Here is a 19,799-nt window from a genome sequence, read left to right on the forward strand (position 1 = left end):
CATGTTTCCTGATCCAAACTGAGGTGCTAATGCAGCTGTACCCTGTCCACAAAAATGGACTCCTATCCCAGTTCTGGTGGAGGAAAGGAGCACAGAGATTTTGGCAGACAGCAGGCCCTAAAATGAATGAAGACAAGGAAGGTGTTGGTGCCTTCACTTCAGTAGCAAGACGGGTAACAGGAAAATGAGGTGTCTATTGTCCTGGGAAGACTCTCTAGCCAGGATTGCCCTCGCTGAGGCGACACAGCTGGAGAGGGAGCTTTACCCCTCTGACATGACCAAACCAAACCAAATTCCTCTGAGCACTACTCCCATTCTAGCTCCTGTCCTCTCTTCCCCCTTTCCCGTGTTTGTAGGACCACGTTTCTGGCTGGTGATGGAAGAGGCCACCACAGCAGCTGTGCCAGCTGTGGCACCCTGGGCATCCGATGCCCTGAGCACCTTGCCCTCCAAGCACCCTTCGCAGCACCAGCTCTTTGCCTTTCCCCTCACTTCGCACCCATTCTCCCCACATCTCCTACGGCCTGGGTGCCTCCTCAAATCCCTCTCTCTGGGAAAGGGAGCCCGGCACCTTCTCGTCCTGCGAGTGGCACTGCGGGGGCAGCCCGCCTCGCCCCGTGGGGCAGGGGGGGCTGCACACGACGGGGAGCCGCCGTGCGCGGGCCATGTCCAAGCCCGGCTCCGGGCGCACGGCCGGGCGCAAGCCCGCCCCGTCGCCGCGGCCCGTCGGGAGCAGCGGAGGGGCCGGTGCCGGGGCGGCGGCTCCCGCGCCCGTCCGCCCGTCCCGCCCCCTGGCTGCTCGGCCCGGCGGTGCTCCCGCCGCCGTCCCCCGCCGGCGCTCCCCGCCCCTCGCCCCTCGCCGAGCCCCGCCCGGCGGTGGCCGGAGCGCGGGGCCGGGGCGGCTGCCTGCGGCGGCCGGAGCTGCGGCGGCGGCCGGGGCCGGGGGCCGGCACAGCCGGGCAGAAGCGCGCACAGCCGCGCGGGGCGCCCGTCGCCATGGCAGCGCTTGCTCCGGCGAGAGGTAAGATGGGTCCCCCCGGCCCCCGCCGCCGCCGCCGCCGCCGCGATCGGCCCCCGCTCCGCCGCCGGCGGCTCCCGCTCCGCCGGGCGCAGGGCGGCGCCGCCGCCGCCGGGCACGGCAGCGCCCCGGGGCGCCCCGCGGGCTCCGCGGCCCCCGCCCAGCCCAGCCCGGCTCAGCCCCGGCCGCACCGCTGCGCTCCGCCGCCGCCGGGCGAGGCGCGGGGCGGCCGGACCCCCGCCGTGCCCGGGCTGCCGAGCGGGGGGCGAAGGGAGGGGGCGGCGGGGCAGCGGCGCACCTCGGCCCGGCCGGCCGCGTCTCCCCGGCTTTCTCCGCGCTTCTTTGCAATCGTTCTGGGTCACCTTTCCCTCCGAGCCCCCTCCCTCGCCTCCCCCTGCATCAGCAGCCCCGGGAGCCTCTCCTGTGCTCTCCCCCGCTGCTGGCATGGGCGGTGGGGTGCAGCCAGGGAGTATGGCCAGGTGAGGACGGGTTTTCCCGACCTGGGCATCCTGCATTTGCTCTGGGGCACTCTGGTCTCCGCCAGCGGGAGGACCACAGCTTGAAGCAGAATTGGGCCCCAAAGCCAGCAGAGGCGGGAGGATTCCAGCCTCATCGAGGGATCAGTGTGGGCCACCAGAACAAGCTGGGTGGGAAGGGCGGCAGAAGGAGATGCTGCAAGGAAATTCATTCCCCTGGGATTATCAGAGCCGAGTAGTTCTGTAACTGTCTCCTGAGGCCACAGGCCTAACTGCAAGAGTGGTGGTATTGGGGGGAAAAAGATGAAACAGAGCAGAATGGGGGCATCGCCAATCCAGTCATGGCAAACTGCTCCAAGCAGGGAGGAAAGGAGGCAAAGCCTCAGGTGGTCACAGAGAGGGTGATAAAATACAGAGAAGCAGAAGGAAGGGGGGGCGGGGGTGGGAACTGAGCCACTAGCTCAGGCTTGGGTACTGAGCCATCCACATAAAGATTAAGTTTACATCTGCTCTGGTCAAGGCACAGAGCAGGCCTGTACCTTCCCGGAATATACTGCTTGGGTGTCCCCTATGGATGAAGACAGAGAAGGGGGTCTGAGCTGGTAGGACCAGGGAAGGCAAAGGTAAGTAGTCTCAGGAATAGGTTAGTAGTCCTGTTCCCTGGGTTTGTGACTGGGGGGTGGGTCGCTGGAGACCAGAACTGGTCCTGCAGAAACATGTGACTGAAAGACTTGTATGTCGAGAATGTGGAATGGCAGGGCGCTATCAGAATGGTAGAATGCACCCATGGATGGCGCAGGATGGGAGCAGCAGGTTAAAAACCAGATCATTGGCAGAGAGAAGCTGAGGTCCAAAGACTGTGGGAGCTGTGGGAGCCATAGAGCTGAAACAAGGGGTGTTGCAGTACATGCATGGGGATGGCAGGGCTGGAATGGCAAGGGATGATGCAGATCAGGCCTTCTGTGCCAGAAGTGGCATTAGTAATGCTTTGGGTAGGGAGCCTAGGACTGGAAGGGCAGGGAGCATGGTGTGTCTCAGCAGCACTGGATTGAGTTGGTGGGGACCAGAGTCCAGCCTGAGCTGTGCAGGGACTGGTGCAAATTTGGCTCTTCTGTTCCCTGAAAGACACAGGGAATGCTCCACACTGTCTAAATCATGACAAGGTGTTAGTGTGGGCAAGGAGAGAGAGAGAGGGAGAGATCTGGGAAGACAGAATGATCTTAAATTACTTTTTCTCTTTTCTCTCTTCTACAGTGAAACTCATGCCCTGAATCTCCAAGGGAACCTTTGAAAAGGATCTTCCCCTCCCTGCCATCTCCTTATTGTTTGCCAGCTGTGCCCTGCGCAGGAAAGCTCTAAAGACCAGCAAAAAGAGAACAGCAAAAAGGACAATGTAGTGAGGGTGCTGTGAGGTCTTGGGTAGGGAGCCCTCTGAATCTTGTTTCTCACCCTTCCCTCTTTGTTGATAGCTCTCTGACAGCCTTGGCAGGAACCTCTACCTGGCCACAAGTGCGGTGGCATTGGTGAGAGGGGAATTACACACAGTGTATGCGCCACCCTCGCTTTTTCCTTGGGACCCTTGTTCTTTTTCCTGTCATCTCTGAAACTCTTGCCTAGCTCCTCGTTCCCTAGGACACTGGGCAGCAGGCGCTTACTTCTGCCAAACTGTTCGGAGTCCCTAGAAGTCCCTGTTTGTGTGTGGCCTTCACCAGTCTCAGCAGAACGTGGTCTCTGAGTCAGAAGGTGGGCACATGAAGTAAGGAGAGCTTTTTATTTGGGGGAAGAGTGGAGGACAGAGATGTAATAGATGGGGAGGAAAAAAAAAAAGTGAGCCCAAGCGAGTGAGGGAAGAAGCACTGGCAAGTGTTCATGAGCGAGAAAAAAAGTGGAAGGAAGAAAAAGAGAGAGAACAAGGGAAAAACCAGATGAAAAAGTTAGAACAAGGGGAAGAAATATAATCAAATAGGAGGGAAAGGGAAGACTGGAAGCGAGACAGTTGACGGCTGTTCTGCCTGGCACCTGGTGGCAATGCCTTGAGAAACCCTTCCAGCGTGCAAACAACTCACATTGCAGCAGCAGATGAGGAGAGACGTGGCTCCCCCAGTGCAGAGTCCCACTCACCCTCTTACAAAATCCCAGCAGCAGAGACAGGGTTCAGTCTAGCAGGGGTGGCAGCATGGGGGATTCTGAATCAGAGTCCACCTTGCACAACAACTCACTGTGGTGGCTGGCATGTGGGATGTTAGCTCTGTTGGCCAACTCTTGGATTATTCTCAGCATCACAGCCAAACAACAGAAACACAAGCCTCTGGAGCTGCTGCTATGCTTCCTTGCTGGCACGCACATCCTTATGGCAGCGGTACCCCTCACCACCTATGCCGTGGTGCAGCTGCGGCGCGAGTCCTCCGACTACGACTGGAACGAAAGCATCTGCAAGGTCTTTGTCTCCACGTACTACACCCTGGCGCTGGCCACCTGCTTCACAGTGGCCTCCCTCTCCTACCACCGGATGTGGATGGTGAGGTGGCCAGTCAACTACCGCCTGAGCAATGCCAAGAAGCAGGCTCTGCACGCAGTCATGGGTATCTGGATGGTGTCATTCATCCTCTCCACCCTGCCCTCCATCGGCTGGCACAACAACGGCGAGCGCTACTACGCCCGTGGCTGCCAGTTCATTGTCAGCAAAATAGGGCTGGGCTTCGGTGTCTGCTTTAGCCTCCTGCTGCTCGGAGGAATTGTCATGGGCTTGGTGTGCGTGGGTATCACCTTCTACCAAACCCTGTGGGCGCACAGGAGACGCCGGCAGTGCCGCCATCAGAGAGCAGAAGAAGCGTCATCCTGCTCTTCATCAGCACACGCCACTTTCAATGTGCCAGCCATTGTGGTGGAGGACGTACGAGGCAAAAGGAGGTCTTCACTGGACGGCTCCGAGTCAGCCAAGACCTCCTTGCAGATGACCAACCTCATAAGCGCCATTGTCTTCCTGTATGACACGCTCACTGGGGTGCCTATCTTGGTAAGCATCCAGTTCTCCCTTTCCCTTCAGAGTCTGCAAGTAAAACAGATTTGGTTTTCTCTCAAGTTTTAGAGAAGAATCTCTCCTGTCCCACCAGCCGCAGAACTGCCGCATCTGAATCTGTGTTATTCTGAGCGGTGGTTTTAAAAAGATTGCAGTAATTCTCTCATCCTTCCGCAGCAGCATTTTCTTAAGTCTAAGCCTGGGGAATACACACCGCACAGCTAAAACCACTGTGCAAGTTTTAGGTGGCTGAGAGGAAATTATTCTGCAAACTTACTTGCAAAATCAATGAGATTTCTATTTCTCCAGTTTGCTTCTGGAGAGCTGATACACCAGCTTTAAGAGCTGATGCATCCAGTTGTCTTTTTCCTTCTGCTTGTATGGCTGTAGGCAGCATTTCAGGTTTTGGCTAGCCGGTTGATTCTCTGCAAAACTGGAGAGCTACAGAAGTTCTCAAAGAGAACCCTTAAAAGAGGAGAGGCTGAGTCACAGATTTTTTTTCCTAGCTGCTGTGTCCTTTGTTAGCACCTATTTAGCTCCAGCTGGTAATGAGCACAGGAAGAAGGGATGCTAGCGCCAGGTCTCATGTTAGAGATATTACAGCTTGGAATATGGTCCAGCAAACCTGGGGCAAGACCCCAGGAGCAGTTTTTCAAAGGGACGCAGGGCTATTACTTGTTGAATCCTTTAGAGACAGATTATGATCTACTACAGAATTGATTCCTGTTACCTTTCTCCCTCCCCCCTTTTGTCTCCTTGCCATTGTTTTTCCTTACCTTAAAGGTCGTGAGCTTTTTCAGCCTGCGCTATGATACGGCCCCCACGTGGATGGTCCTGGCTGTGCTGTGGTGTTCCATGGTGCAGACCTTGCTGCTCCCCTCTTTCATCTGGTCCTGCGAGCGCTACCGAGCAGATCTCCGCACCGTGTGGGAGCAGTGTGTGGCCATCATGTCTGAGGAAGACACAGAGGATGGTAAGCTCCTCACCAGCCCACACACCTTTCTTCACTAACCACCTCCCCAAAAGACTACAGAGCAAAGAGGGGGTCTTTGGGAAAAGGATGTGCTGGTGTTGCGAGTGGCTCAGTGAGATTCATGTTATAGCTTGGAGTCAGCAACCACAAGAAAATTTATGCTGTAGAAGGCTCTGCCACTCACATGCAGCCTTAGGACTAGCATCCAGGAAGCATTAGTGCAACATCCTCCTCACTAGTTGCAAGCATAGGTACATTGTGTGTGGCTGCCAAGCCACAACCAAAGTGACATGCTGGGCCTCAGCCCGACTTGCTGATCCAAAGGTCCAAGATCTGGCACTGAGTGATTCAAAGGCGAGAGAGAAGAAATAGGGCAGTCTCTGGGTGCTTTAGTGCTGCTGCAAGCAGAAAGACAAGGTCCTTGTTCAGAGGTGAGCCCTGAGGGCTGCAAGTAGGGCAGCAGAAGTCAGATAAGCATTAGGATGGCGTCCAGGTGCCCTGATAATGCTCCTCTTCTGACTGAAAAGTGTTGACTGCCGTTCTCGTCTTTGCCAACAGATGGTGTGTGCGATGATTATGGTGATGGCAGGATCTGCAAAGTGAGATTCGATGCGAACGGCGCCGCAGCTGCGAAGCGGGACTCCCGGGACATCAAGCTGCTGCCCATGCACCACATGTTGTTGCCCCAGGACAAGGTGCACTACCTGCAGGTGAGCCAAGAGCTAGCAGGGGCAGCCCCACAACCCACTTCCTTCTCTGTCAGTTTCTCACGCCTTTGTGTCCTCTTGACTGTCTTCTCTGAGAAAACCTCAGCTACTCCCTTCCTGTTCTGACTCTTCAAGTCTTCCATCACCTGCCCCCTTCTCTGTTTTCCAGGTCCCTATCTCACGGAGAATGTCACATGATGAGACTAACATCTTCTCCGCCCACCGCTCTGCTCCATCCTTCCTACACAAGTGGTCTTCATCTGATGACATCCGCATCTCCACCCCCCGCAAGCCTGGGGGCCCTGGTTTCTTGCCTCCCCAGCTGCATGACTACCAGCACCGCCGGCGGCCCCCAGAGGATGAGCTGACGACCCTACGGCAATTTTTGGAGGGGGGCTGATGCCCCGGGCTGCAGCTCCAGCGCCTGCTTCTTCCGAGATGAGATCACCACGTTCATCGACGAGACGCCACAACCCACCCCAGCCTGCAGCCCACGGCACTCCCGTCTCCTGCTCGCATCACGCCGCGACCGCTGCCTCTCCCTCGGCAGCAGGGAGGAGGAGAATTCCGACCGGCCACGGCGCTGCTCTGCGGTTGGCAATGAAGTCTGGCATCTGCAGGATGGAGAGCAGGCGCCATGTGAAAGGACCCTTGAGGCCTGCGAGCCACAGACCTCCCAGGACCCCAAACTATGAGAGACAGCATCAGAAACATTCAGTGCCATCACAGTTTTTAAATAAAACTTCAAGCGTTCCCTTTGTCCCGGGACCCAATCACTAATTTGCATTCTCATCTTTCTCGCCAGCAGGCAGAAAACACAGCACCCCATGCTGGTGGGGGGAAAAGAAGTGGGACAGATCCACAGAAGGGAGCACAACGGATGGACAGACAGCCTGTGCCTGCTCTCAGGTTACAAACACATCCACCGCTGCCACCGCCACTTGGCACCCTTGCCAGTCCCGTCCCTTTGTGAACTCCACCCTCACATCCGCTCTGCCCTAAGAGACAAGGCAGGCGCAGAATGGTATTAAAATTCTATATTTGGAGTGTCAATCGTGTGTCTGTTTTTAAAATACTATATTAGTAATAATTTTGTTTCCATAGAAACAAAATGACTGGCCCGATGTTTAATGAAGCTTCACAGGCTTCTGGAAGGGAAGTGCAGAATGTGCGAGGCTCCTTTCCTCCCTCTTCATCCTCTCTTGTCAGTTCTCTGAAAGGCAGCAGATGCTTAGCAGCCCAGGAAAGGGAATGATGCCCTCAGAGGAGTTGTCATGGGAGACTGGGTAAAAGGTCTTCTGTCCATTTCAGACTTCTGTCCATTCAGACAAGCAGGAGAGGCCTTGGGTTTCTAACATTGCTCAGCAAAAGGTTTTGCTCTGAGGCAACCCCAGGCTTGGAAAGAATTAAATTCTCTCCAAAAAGACCCTGGCCCGTAACATCTCATTTCACCAGTGCAAACTGTTGATTCCAGTGGAAACTTGGTGTGAAACTTCAGATGGCCCAAACTCCTTGCCAAGCAGGAAAGCTGACAGAGCCTTCTGGGGAAAGGTCCCCCCCAAATGCCCACACCATCAAAGCCGGGAGTGATGAGGTCTGGAGTCTGGGGCTCCTGCCCCACACACAACTCTTGGCAGGAAGGTGCAAGAGTAGTGTGTGGGAGGTGGACCTTCTGGCTGGTGCTGGCTCTAGTTCCAGCCATGGGCAAAGGTTTGGCAGTGTCAAAGGGGCTGTGGGAGATAGGTAGCCCTTCACCCCCAAAGCAGTTCTCCATGTGATGGGAGTATGAAAGTGTCCAAGCCTGACTCCTGACAGATTAACCCCTTAGGAGACGCCTCGTTGGAGGCGTTTGGGTGACCCACTGGGTTCGCGCTGGGGCGGCCGCCCGACCAGGGCCCGTGTCAGAAAAAAGAGGCAGCAGCACCGGGAGTCCCGGAGGCAGCGGCGGGTCCCGGCCGGCGCAGCAGACCTGGGCCGAGCCTGCCCGCCCACGGCGGTCCCGGACTGGCGCCGCCCCCGGGGTGGGCCGAGCCCGGGGCCCGCCAGGACTCCCGCCCGCGCCGGACCCCTTCTCCTCTTCTCCGCCTTCTCCTCGCGGAGCCATGGCCTCGCTGCTGTGCCTCAGCCTCCTCGCGCCGCCGCGGCCGCCACGTCGCCGGGCCGGCTGGTGCCGTTCGACCTGCTGTACGCGGACGGCGTGCGGGCGTAACCTGGCGCGGGACTGGGCGCGGGCGGCCGAGCTGCTGCAGCGCGCCCTGCACAGCTACGCGGGGCTGCGGGCGGCCCGCCGCGCCTGCCGCGCCGCCTGCGCCCGGGAGGAGCCCTTCCCCGGCGGGCCCGGGGGCTGGGAGGCCGCGCTGCTCGGGCCGGTGCTGCAGCGCGCAGGGTGCCTGCAGCGCTGCCTGGGGCGGCGGCTGCGCCCCGCGCCCTCGCGCACCGCGCCAGCCGCGCCGTGCGCCGCGACTTCGAGCGCAGGGAGCCCCTACAACTACTCCAGGTGGCCTTCTTCCAGGTGGGCACCGGCCCCACACGGGTGGGAGGCGGCGCCCCCGGCAGTGCTGTCGTGCACGGCAGGGGGCCGGCGTGGCACCCCTTTCTTGGAGGGTCGCCGGGCGGCCGAGGGGGTGTGGACGCCTTTCCCTCAGCCTCGAGAAGAGACAACCGAGAGGGGACCTTATCGATGCCTATGAATATCTGAAAGGGGGTTGCCAAGGGAATGGAGCCAGGTTCTTCTCACTGGTGCCAGCCACTACAAGAGGCAACAGGCAGAAATTGATGCGCAGGAAGTTCTGCCTGAATATTAGGAAGAACTTCTTTACTGTGCGGGTGACTGTGCGCTGGAACAAATTGCCCAGAGCAGTTGTGGAATCTCCGTCACCGGAGACATTCCAAAACCATCTGCATGCAATCTGGTGCCATGTGCTATAGGACGACCCTGCTTGTGCAGGGAGGTTGGAGCAGATGACCTGCTGTGGTCTCTTCCAGTCTGACCCATTCTGTAATTCTGTGATTCTGTGAACCCGGGGAGCAGCTGGGGTGAGGGGTGGGTGTGAACAGCAGAGACCTGCAGGAGCATGACAGGCACTGCTGCCTTTTCTCCACAGCTGAAGAAGCTGGATCAGGCCGTGTCTGCCGCTCACACCTTCTTCGTCGCTAATCCCCAGCACCTCCAAATGCGGGAGGACATCGAGAAGTACCGGCGTATGTCAGGGGTGAAGTCAGACAGCTTCCGGGACCTGGAGGCCACGCCGCACTGGGTGAGGGCTCAGTGCAGAGTCATGCATGAGCAACTCTTATTCCACCTTAGGGACCAGTCTGGGACCCTGATCTGTTCCCACACAAAGGCCATGGCTTGAGACAGGGCCCCCATACACAGAATCATAGAGAGATTTAGCTTGGAAGGGACCTTTAAAGATCACCTAATCCAAACCCCCTGCCATAGGCAGGGGCACCTTCCGCTAGATCAGGTTGCTCAATGCCGCATCCAACCTGGCCTTAGAACACTTTGAGGGATGGGACATCCACAGCTTCTCTGGGCAACCTGCTCCAGTGTCTCACTACAGTCATCATAACGAGTATCTTATCTCCAATCCAACAAGTATTTTATCTTCCATCAACACCCTTTTTCAGTTTAATACCATTGCCCCTTGTTCTGTCACTACAGGCCTTGGTCAAAAGTCCTGCTCAGACCCCTTTGTGTCTGAAAGGCTGCAGGAAGATCTCTCTGCAGCCTTCTCTTCAAGGTGAGGACAAACCAGTGCAAGTGTGACAGAGAGGCTTTTTGATGACAGTTATTTGGCTTAAGTCTGAGATTTGCTGTCACTGTGTGGTTGATTCTGCATGAGCAGGCGGGCCCCGATATGTCAGCACCACCCCGTGAGTGACTCGGAAGTCTCAGGGCATCCACACTCATGAAGGGACCTGGATCTGTCCTTCACAGGAAGCGTATGAGACTGGCGTGCAGCACTATGATGCAGATGAGTACCTGCAGGCCGTGGCCAGGCTGGAGGAGTCACTCTCAGAGGCCCTGTCAGCACTGGAAGAGTGTCGTGCCCTGTGTGAAGGGCCTTGGGAGGATGAGGATGAGGAGGAGAAAATGCAGCCTGGCCTGTATGAAGCCATTGCAGGTAGTGTTAGAGGCACACAGCATTGGGTAGGAAGGCTGTGCTCCCCACACTGGGCACATCCCATCTCCCAGCACTCCTGTCTGGAAGAAGTGCGGACTACTGCCTTTCTTGCTCCTCTCTCTTGCAGCCCATTATATTCAGGTTTTGAAGTGCAGGCAGCAGTGCGTCCTGGAAATTGCTACAAAGCCAGGGAGAATTTCTGCCACAGAAGATTTCATACCCTCTCATCTTGATTTACTGCAGTTTGCCTACAGCCAAGGTGAGCAGAGCCACAAACCAGCAGGTTATGCTGTGGCACCACTACACTTGCCCTTTGCCTCTGATCCTGGAGGGCAGCTTGTCATGGGGAAGAGTGGCACACTGACTTGAGCTCTACTTCTATTTGCCCCCTAACTCTTCCCAAAACCTCTGTTTAAGCCTGTGGCCACCTTGGGAGTTGTCCCTTGTGGTCTTCTTCAGTCTCACTGCACAGGTTCTGTGATGTGAGGCTGTTCTACACTTTGTGTCTTTCCTCCAGCGCACTTTTTCAAGACCTTGTTCCAGCTATTTGCTGAGTGTTTTATACCCTCCTTTTCAGTACATGGCTCCAGACCAGGCTCCCACTTCCTACCTAGAGGCTACATGTGCATCTCACCTCAGCAGTGGTGTTCCCTCTGAGTCAGCCGTACTTGCCCTTGCTGAACTGATGGCCTGTTATGACACTGATCATCCTGTCGCTCTGTGACTTTCACACATCCCTCAGTCCTCATCCCTTCTGCATACCCCTGCTCCTCCCCACACTGACCCAACTGTCTCTTATCTCCTCTGTCAGACCACTGGTAAAAATTCTATCTCAAAGAAGCCACTAGATCCCTCATCTTGTCTGTTGCATGAGGGAGGTGGGACCATCTCTCTTCCAAAATATACTTACTTTTAATCAGTTTCTTCTAAACCAGCTCCCAATAAGTATTAAAGGCAGGTCAGTTCTGTAGCAGGTTCATTCCCTGTCTTCTCTGCCCATCGTTGGGTAGAGGCAGGGGTTGATGCATACTTGGTGTAGGGCCGGCTGCCAGATCCTGACAGGGACACTGGGCGCTGCTGGCCTGTACGCATTCGCTGCTTGAGTCTTTCAGAGACATGTCTGTCCCTTCTCTTCTGTCCCTGCCCAAGTTGGGAACCAGACACTAGCTGCTGAATGTGCTGCTTCCTACTTGCTCTTCTATCCGATGGACGAGCCCACGTTGGAGAAAATGAAACAGTATCGCACAGAACTGGGAGAGGACGCAGCTGTCACAGCCAGACAGGTAGTTACAATTCCACTTCTTGGTCCTTCCCTGTCCCATAGGACATGATTGCAGTTCAGGAGACAAAAAGGTAAACCCAAGCCCAGGACTGAAGAAACTGGAGCCTGGGTTTACTTCTGGTCTATCACAGTCAGTGTGCCTTCAGGACAAAAACAAGCTTTGATTGTGCACAGCAGTGTCATGGGGCAGGTTTCTGCCCTGGACAGAGATGGGGTTGTCCTTTGTGGGGTGGTTGGTTGACAGTCTCTTTGCTTCCTTAGAGTATTCAGCATTATGTGCAGAGATCTTTGATGGAGAAGAAGTTGATTTATTATGCAGTGGAGCATCTAGGAGAAACTTTTAATGACCCTGTAAGTAACAGTATCATCTTAATCTTCCTGCCATGGTTTCATGGATACTGTTGTCAGAATTCACTTTAGTAGGCCGTGATCCAGAAAGGATCAGATGCTGATGAGAGGGATCCCCAAGTCCTTATGAGGTGGATTTTTAAGGCCTTTCTGCTGCTCCAGGACTGAAGTTAGTTTGAAATTGGTGCTGTAACCATATGCATTGGCTCAATTTGTCTGTCCTGAGAGGTGGGCCACAATGATTGGTCCGATACTCACTGGAGAAGCACTGCAAGGTTTGTTGTGTACTGAACCACCTGTGTTTGTTCCTACAGGATCTTTGGACTCCAGATGAGCTGATTCCTGAAAACCTAAAGGAGAAACACAGGTAAGATTGGGCATGTCTGCTAGGACTGCAGTGTAAGTAGGGATGGTACAAGGAACAGTAGTATGTAGAGAAATGGGCACAACAGGAAGGATGTGAAATGCTACTACAGAGGAGGGTTAGGCATAGCTCTGTGTACTGACAGCCCTGGTCTCTGTTTTTTCCCTTGCTCCCGAGAGAGGATCAGGAGAAGCAAAAGCAGGAAACTCTGGATGTGGAAGAGAGGGGGAAGAGGGGTGAGTAAAAGAGCTTGAAGGAGGTCTTGCAGCCAGCCAGGCTTAGTCAGGCTAAGTGCTGTCTTTTCTTCCATCCTCAGACATTTGAATGCTAGCATAGATGCAGACTCACTTGAATGGCTCAGCAGGTCTTCTCACTGTTCTTTTCCTCCTCTTTGATGCATGTGTAATCTTGCGAAATCTCGCTGTGTACATCTCTGGCATGTGTACTCAAAGGGCACTGTGGCTGGAGAAGCTGAGAGCAGCCTGAGTATGTGACAAGCCTGTGGATGTGCAGATCCCTGTTCAGTGTGCCAGGAATGTCTACACCAAACCTGGTTCAACCACCAGCCCAACTTCAATCAGCATTTTTCTGAAAGGGACATGGAGGGAGGGGCTGGGAAATGGAAACTGGAAGCAGACTATTTAACTTGGGCAAGTCTTTCCCTGAAAAACGTAAGTCCAAAGGACTTGTGGCTGAATGATACAGAGTGCAGTGCAGTCTCATGTTCTTGCTGGTCCCCTAATCTTATGTGTGGATACAGAGCCTCAGGGCTCTGTCCTGGAGTCTTTGCTTAAAATGACCCCAAGTGGTTCTCTGCTGTGGCACATGTGAGAGCAGAGCCTTCTGAGGGCCTGAGTGCCTTGGCATTCCTCACCACTGAGAGGTTAAAGGGGCTGGGAAACAAGGCCAAAGATCAACAAGCCAAATCACTAGCCAATATCCAGTCTTTCTCTTTGGGGATGAAGAAAGTAGAAGGATTCACCGGAGATAATTCTGGCATAAGATGTTGATGAAAGATGATTGAAAGGAGGGTTGATGGAGGTGTTTACCTGCTTCTTTTCTCCAGAGCCTCACTCCAGTAGGCTGGACCTGTTCTGCTGCCACAATCCACAGTGCATTCAACTTCCCCCAGCTCCCTGCTGCTCTCCCAGCAAGTCCCAAGTCTCTGCTGGCTCCTGAAGCACGCGCTGTAGGCCAGCTTCCCCAGCTGCTGCTCTGGTTCCCCTGAAGCATGTGAGGGGTCTGCGAGGAATGGGCACTTCTGGGGAACTGTCCTGTCTTCTCAGAGAATGTATAGTGTCTCTCCACTTCCTTATCCAGGCTGGGGGTTGGTGTCTGAGGGATTCTTGTCCAAAGCTTGCTCATGCCTATCTGTGCTTGCTTCTCAACAGGTCCTTTGCCTTTCGAGGGTATTGCTGTCACAATGGATTCCCAGCAGATGAATGGAACCCAGAGGGTTGTGTTCGACAGAGTGCTGACGGAGTCTGAGTGTAAGGACCTCCTCCGACTGACAAAGGTGAGGCCAGGATCCTGTAAGAACTCTTGTGTGCTTTCCTCCTCAGCAGGCAGGGCAGTAGGGTTTCCATGGAGGAGAGGTGGTAGCCTCATGCATATCATCTGTATCCTTTTATTCCAGGCAGCAGGGGAAGCAGGAGATGGATACCGGGCAAGACGGTCGCCTCACACCCCACATGAGAGATTTGAAGGGTTAACTGTTTTGAAGGCCATGCAGGTAAAATGGATCTGTGAGTCTGCTGCCTTCTTAATTGTCCAGAAAGAGAATTTGCCACCTGAGCATTTTCTTCTGTGAATTGCACTCTGGGTGGTGTCTCCCTTGCAACATGTGTGGTCTCCTGTGACCTGCTTCCTCCTCAATCACATTCAGGGATGTCGTACGTGGAGGGCTTGGCAAGTGCTTTCTCTCCTGCGAGGCAGGGTTTTGGGACTGCTTGTTCCTGTGAGGCAGCCTTACAGACATGCTTAGTTTAGAACTGGAGAATAAATTAAGGTAGAAGGAGCCTCTTGAGATCTCTAATCTGACCTCTAGCTCGCAGCATGTCTAATTCCAAAGCTAGATGAAATCCCTCAATTCTTTGCATAGGCAAGTCCTGAACATTTCCAAGGGTGGAGATTCTCCAGCCTCTCTGGGCACCTTTGTCGGTGCTGTACCAGTCTTGTGAGGGTGAAATTTTTCTTTATATCTAGCAAGATTTCCCTTGCTGCAGCTTTTGTCTGTTGCCTCTTTTCAGTGTGTCTCTCTGAGGGGACACTGTCTCCATGTCCTTTGTAACCCCCTTTTAGGTGACAGGAGGCTGTACTTAGATGTTCCTTTGGCCTTCTCTTCTCTAGACTGAAGAAAGCGAAATCTTTCAGCTTCTTTTTCTAAGCCATGTGCTCCAACACTCCTGCCATCTTAAGACCCTTCATTCAAGACTCACTTCAGTCTGCTAGTATCCCTTGTGTAGTGGGAGAGCCAAAATGATGCAGCATTCCAGATGTGGCTTCATGGGCCGAGTAGAAGGAAATAATTGCTGTGCTGTGCAGTTGTACTCCTGAGTCATATTTAAATGAGAAAATGTGTTCTTTTCTTGCCTGAGTGACCACAGGACTTGACAGATGTCTCTTCTTCTGTACTGTGTACGTGTATCATTCCTTACAGTGTCTTTGTAAGTATTGTAACAGACTTGTTTTTCACTTGTAGCTGGCCCAAAATGGGGACGTGGAATGGAGAGACGCCAGATTGCTTCTGCAGGCTAGTGAGAAATCTCGGAAAATCATAGAATCCTATTTTACTCCTGGAAAGAAACTCCATTTTTCATTCACACACCTTGTGTGTCGCACAGCTGTAGATGGTAAAGAATCTTTCATCCTGTTAGTCCCTGTCTCCCAGGGAGTCTCCTCACACCCAGCCACATGCTCTCAGGAGACTGTCCTCCCTTTATTCTCACTGTACCCCTTTCTCTCTGCTTTATTCTTTCTTGAAACCAAAAATGCCCATACTCCTTTCTGTAACTTTTCAGGGGAGCAGGAAGGTCGCATGGATCTTAGTCATCCTGTCCACGCTGATAATTGTCTTTTGGATCCTGAGGGGCAAGAGTGCTGGAAAGAACCTCCTGCCTATGTGTACAGGGACTACAGGTAAGAGCACCTTCATTAGATCATGTGAAGATTTCCCTGGCCCCATCAGAGGATGAGCTTAGCTTGTAGAAGCCAGGTGATGGTTGGCTCAAAGCCATCCCAGACTGTAGCGTCAGGCAGAAGGCTGCATCAGTGGCTTCAGAACAAGCTGTGAAACACCTTCCCTGGTCTGGGAAGACCTGCCCTTTTTCCCTCCTTACTTCTCACAGCCAGCTTCAAGAGAGAGCAGAATGAGGCTGGGAGGCTGCACACGTTAGAACCATGATCTCAAACTGTTATTTTGTGGGTCTACTACAGTACTGCAGTCAGCTGCCAGCCCTTCTGACAGGCTGTTTCTTGTAGTCAGGTTCCATCTTTTACAGTCTCCTGTGAATTGCAGGAGAGGGCTAGTCAAGCTCCTTGGATTTCTTTTGTTTGAGCAGTCAGTGTACTTCAGTGACTGTTCTCTCAAGATTCACTGCCAATACTTTGTGTTGGGTTTTTCCATTCCACGTGAGAGTTTATGTCTTTTCCAGCCTGTGGCAAGTTTTGTTACTCTTCTGTGAAAGAACCTGAAATATATTTTAATGATGATGCCAGTTGTTGCACACTGCAGCCAGATGAGGTCAGTTCACTACAGCTGATTCCTCCTACTTGCCATCTCATCCTTGAGCATCCAGAAATTTTACTTATCTTTTCCTTGAATGGTAGCTGTATCCAGAGCAGAAATCTCTAAGCAGCTGTGATGAGGATACGGGACTTAGAGGGAATTCCAGTATCGTTGAGTTGTTTCCCTTTGGATACTGGTGTTTACTTGGTATAACCAGATTGTTAAGTTACCAGGCTTTGTCATGTAACTAGTTAGATCTCTGTCCCTCCTGTGAGAAAGGCTGTCACTTCACTGATCCTTGGGTTCTCTGACTTCCACTTGAATGGATGGTAAAATACCTTCCTAGAATCTATGCTACTGACCTATTTTTGGGAGTATCCCTGTCCTCTTGCAGTTTGAGTTGTGACTGCCCAACCAGGTCACAAGGGCTGAGCTCTTACAGTGTCCTTTTGAATGAAGTCCCTGTGTTCCAAACTTCCTGGATCATTTCTGTGGATCTGTGCTATGGGCATTAATGATGCTATTGAACAGGATTGGACCCTGGGGCCCACAAGTCCCAGTGATGCTGCTCTGGGTGCACCGTGCTCCTTTGTGTGCCAGTGGTGCGCTGGTCCCTGTGTGCTGTTCACAGTTGTCTTCACCTTCTCTTTTAGTTAGAAATTTCCCCCATGGCACCATTCTGAGTCCTTTTACCAGAGTCCAAACTGCTGAGATTGAGCAAGTGTTTCCTTGGAAAATCCACTATTTTTTCAAACGTTATGTGGGTAGCCCAATCTGTTTTTAGTACCCCCATGTTACATTTTAAGACCATTTTCCATTTACTTTTTGTCCTCCAATTACCCTTCTCAGAAATGGAGTCTAAAGCCCTGCAGACTATTGAGGTCAGGATAACAGGTCTGTTTATGCTGCAGCCATTATCCCTATCTTCCTGTGCCTTTGGATGTGTGAGAGCTATCTTTGTTTTTCTCCACTCATGTCACCACCCTGGCTTCACAGCCTTATTAAAACCCTCTGGCAGAAGAGCTATAACTTCCTGGGTTTCAGGGCTGGTAATCCTCTCACTGCCCTTATGTCCTTAACACTGCTTCAGCAACCACAGCATTGATTTGTATTTCTTCCTCCCAGTCCCAGTAATTAAGAGCCTCTGTTGTTCCTCTGGTGTTTTCTATCAGCTTAAATTGAATACCAAGAGGAACTCAGGTAGTTTGTGGTCCATTCTTTCACCTAGTTAACTGTGATCTCACCTGTGCTATGCAGTGGCGTCACTATTTCTCTTTTTGTATAACTTTAGTAAAGAAGTTTCCTGTTTCAGTTTTCTTTTCTGCATGCAGCAGGCCTCTTTTTGATCATTCTAATGTTACCCTGAAATTCCTTGGCTGTTAAGACATGGCTTTCTTTGCTGATCAATCTCCTCTTCCAGGCGTTGGATTATTCCCAACCTTGAAACATAAACAACAGGTTAGAAACAAGATCCATCCCAAGCCCACAACAGTGCCACAGATGCATGCTGCAGGGGATTAAGAACAAACCAAAACAAAACGGGACAAGCGTGTAGAGCTAATTCCCTGGCATACTCTCCCAGCCTCCTGTGGCTTGCAGCTCAGGGACTCCCCTGAGCTAGGCACTGCTGGGTTTAACACCCTAAGATGGATTCTCCTGCTAACTGGTCTGCTCGCTTTTTGAACCTGTGACAAGGAGTGTGGGGAAGCACTTGGGAGGAATAAGCTTCACCGTACATATGTGCTTTTCTGTTTGTCCACAGTGGCATTCTCTACCTCAATGATGACTTCCAAGGTGGGGGCCTTTTCTTCACTGAAATGGACTCTGTGACTGTCACAGTAAGTCTGGGACTGGCCAAAAGAGGGTGAGAGGACTGAGGGCGAGACTTAGTCTGGGCAGGAGAAAACTGGTTGGTTATTGGATCCCGCCACTCCAAAACCAATCTAGTGCTGGTGCAGTGGCAGATTCAAATAGGGGCAGCTAAAGGCAAATTGAGGCAAATCTCAGACAGAGGAGAGTTTGACTCTTTCCTGGCCGAGATTTCCCAGGCTCTTCCAGTCTGCAGGTGTCTGTGACCTTTGTTGTCCCATTGATTCTCTCTGTCCCTCTCCAAGGTCTGCCTTGCTCCTAGACTGGCTGTAGATGCCTAGCAGCTCTCTGCTCTTCCATGTTCCCAGAGGCACTGTCACCTCTGTAGGACTGTGTACTCCAGAGCAGGGGTCTGCTGGCTTCATGATCTCTTCTCTCTCTCCTGGCAGGCCGAGGTGCATCCGAAGTGTGGGAGGCTGGTAGCCTTCAGCTCTGGCAAGGAGAACCCCCATGGCGTGTGGGCCGTGAGCCGTGGAAGGCGCTGCGCCGTTGCCCTCTGGTACACACACTCCCAGGAACATGCTGAGCAGGTGAAGGGCCACGCTGAAGAAACAAATACAAGTACCTCCAAGTGAGATCAAATCCCACTGAGGAACAGCTTTTGGGCTTTCCTTTGGGGCAGGGCCTAGTGCAGTAGCTGGGGGTTGCCCTCTGACAAGGTGTCTGGTGGAGGGCCTGTGATGGGTCCTGCAGGAGGGAATGGGCTCTGGGGCATTTGGGTGGATGTGTTTTGTCAGCCCCTGCGAGCAGGGTCGAGATCCCAGCAGGGAGGATTCACATAATTTCTGTCTCCATGGCTGCAGGAACGGGTGAAGGCAGAGGAGCTGATGAAGCAGAGAGCTGTGGAGCAGGACCAGCCTGATGGAGATAAACATGAGGGAACTGATCGCAGCAGCAGATCCTCCTCAGAGCCTCGTGCTCCCAGCCGTGGAACCAAGCCTGCAGATCAGAGGCAGAGGCCTGGCTCAGACAGGAAGCAGCACCCCAAGGTGCTACGGGCCAGAGATGAGTTCTGAGTGCACGGGGCCCTGTGGACTGTCACACACCATGGCCTGGCAGGTCACGGGAGGACCGGGACCACGGAGGCCTGGAGCAGTGTATTAGTGTGGTAGAGCCGTAGTGATGGGGAGGGGTGCAGCTTTCTTCTCTGTGGTGTCCCAGCAGCTGAGAAGTGGGAGAAGGGCACAGTGTGGAAGTCAGTGACAACAGGAACTTTCTTCACTGGCTCACCGTGTTTGTCTCACTCAGAAGTAAGAAGACAAGGTCTTCTCACCCCTCTCCTCTCAGTGCCAACTTCTTGGCTATCCAGGGGCTAAATCTGAGAGGGGGAGGAGGAGCCTGGAGTCTTTCAGCAAGGGCTGTCTCACATTCGGGAAGTGAAAACTAAAGCCTTTGAATTTCCTAAGCACCTCCAAAGTCCAGAACCTTGCAGGTGACCTGAGACAGGAAAGATGAGGGTTTGTGAATATATGGAATAAAAGCCAAATGCTGGACACAGATATTGATGGGAGCTTGAGTCTGTATACCAGGGAGACGTGCACATTTGTTTCTGATTGAAATTTAATGAACAAATGATGGAAGGGCATTGAGCCCTCAGTGAAAGATAACAAAGTACTTGCCCAGATGCCAGGTATGAGGGAGATCTCCAATAAGGGAGAGCAAGAGCTCTGACATGGCTAACATGGAAAAGGTGAGGAGTGCCTTTCAGAAAAAGCACTGTACACTTACGTTTTTCTGTCGCAGGGCCTCTTTTTTTTTTGTTTTGGTTTTTTCCCCTCTGCATGCACGAAATTGTCCCTGAAAGCAGAAGAGAGATTTTGTTTATCATTTTCCACCCTGATAGACAATCTGCTGTCACTGCCCAGGGGATTAGTATCCCGAGATGGGAT

At 53.2% G+C, this 19,799-nt stretch overlaps 2 protein-coding genes across 2 annotated transcripts; both read left to right on the plus strand.

Annotated features, from left to right (window-relative positions):
* Positions 1-920: 920 nt before the first annotated feature.
* GPR162 (G protein-coupled receptor 162) lies at positions 921-6,888 on the plus strand. The gene is given in 6 exon segments (XM_039560511.1): positions 921-1,021; positions 2,749-4,510; positions 5,297-5,486; positions 6,045-6,196; positions 6,363-6,598; positions 6,600-6,888. Coding segments are annotated over 5 exon segments (1,707 nt in total). The 5' UTR covers positions 921-1,021; positions 2,749-3,670.
* Positions 6,889-8,238: 1,350 nt separating this feature from the next.
* P3H3 (prolyl 3-hydroxylase 3) lies at positions 8,239-19,411 on the plus strand. The gene is given in 18 exon segments (XM_039560520.1): positions 8,239-8,323; positions 8,326-8,399; positions 8,401-8,620; positions 8,623-8,705; positions 9,298-9,450; positions 10,134-10,320; positions 10,448-10,579; positions 11,470-11,603; positions 11,864-11,953; positions 12,265-12,317; positions 12,492-12,550; positions 13,706-13,830; positions 13,951-14,046; positions 15,016-15,166; positions 15,335-15,452; positions 17,804-17,879; positions 18,300-18,440; positions 18,714-19,411. Coding segments are annotated over 18 exon segments (2,133 nt in total). The 5' UTR covers positions 8,239-8,295; the 3' UTR covers positions 18,927-19,411.
* The last annotated feature ends 388 nt before the right edge of the window (positions 19,412-19,799 follow it).

Source organism: Corvus cornix, chromosome 1 (assembly GCF_000738735.6).
Source record: "Corvus cornix cornix isolate S_Up_H32 chromosome 1, ASM73873v5, whole genome shotgun sequence".
NCBI lineage: Eukaryota > Metazoa > Chordata > Aves > Passeriformes > Corvidae > Corvus > Corvus cornix.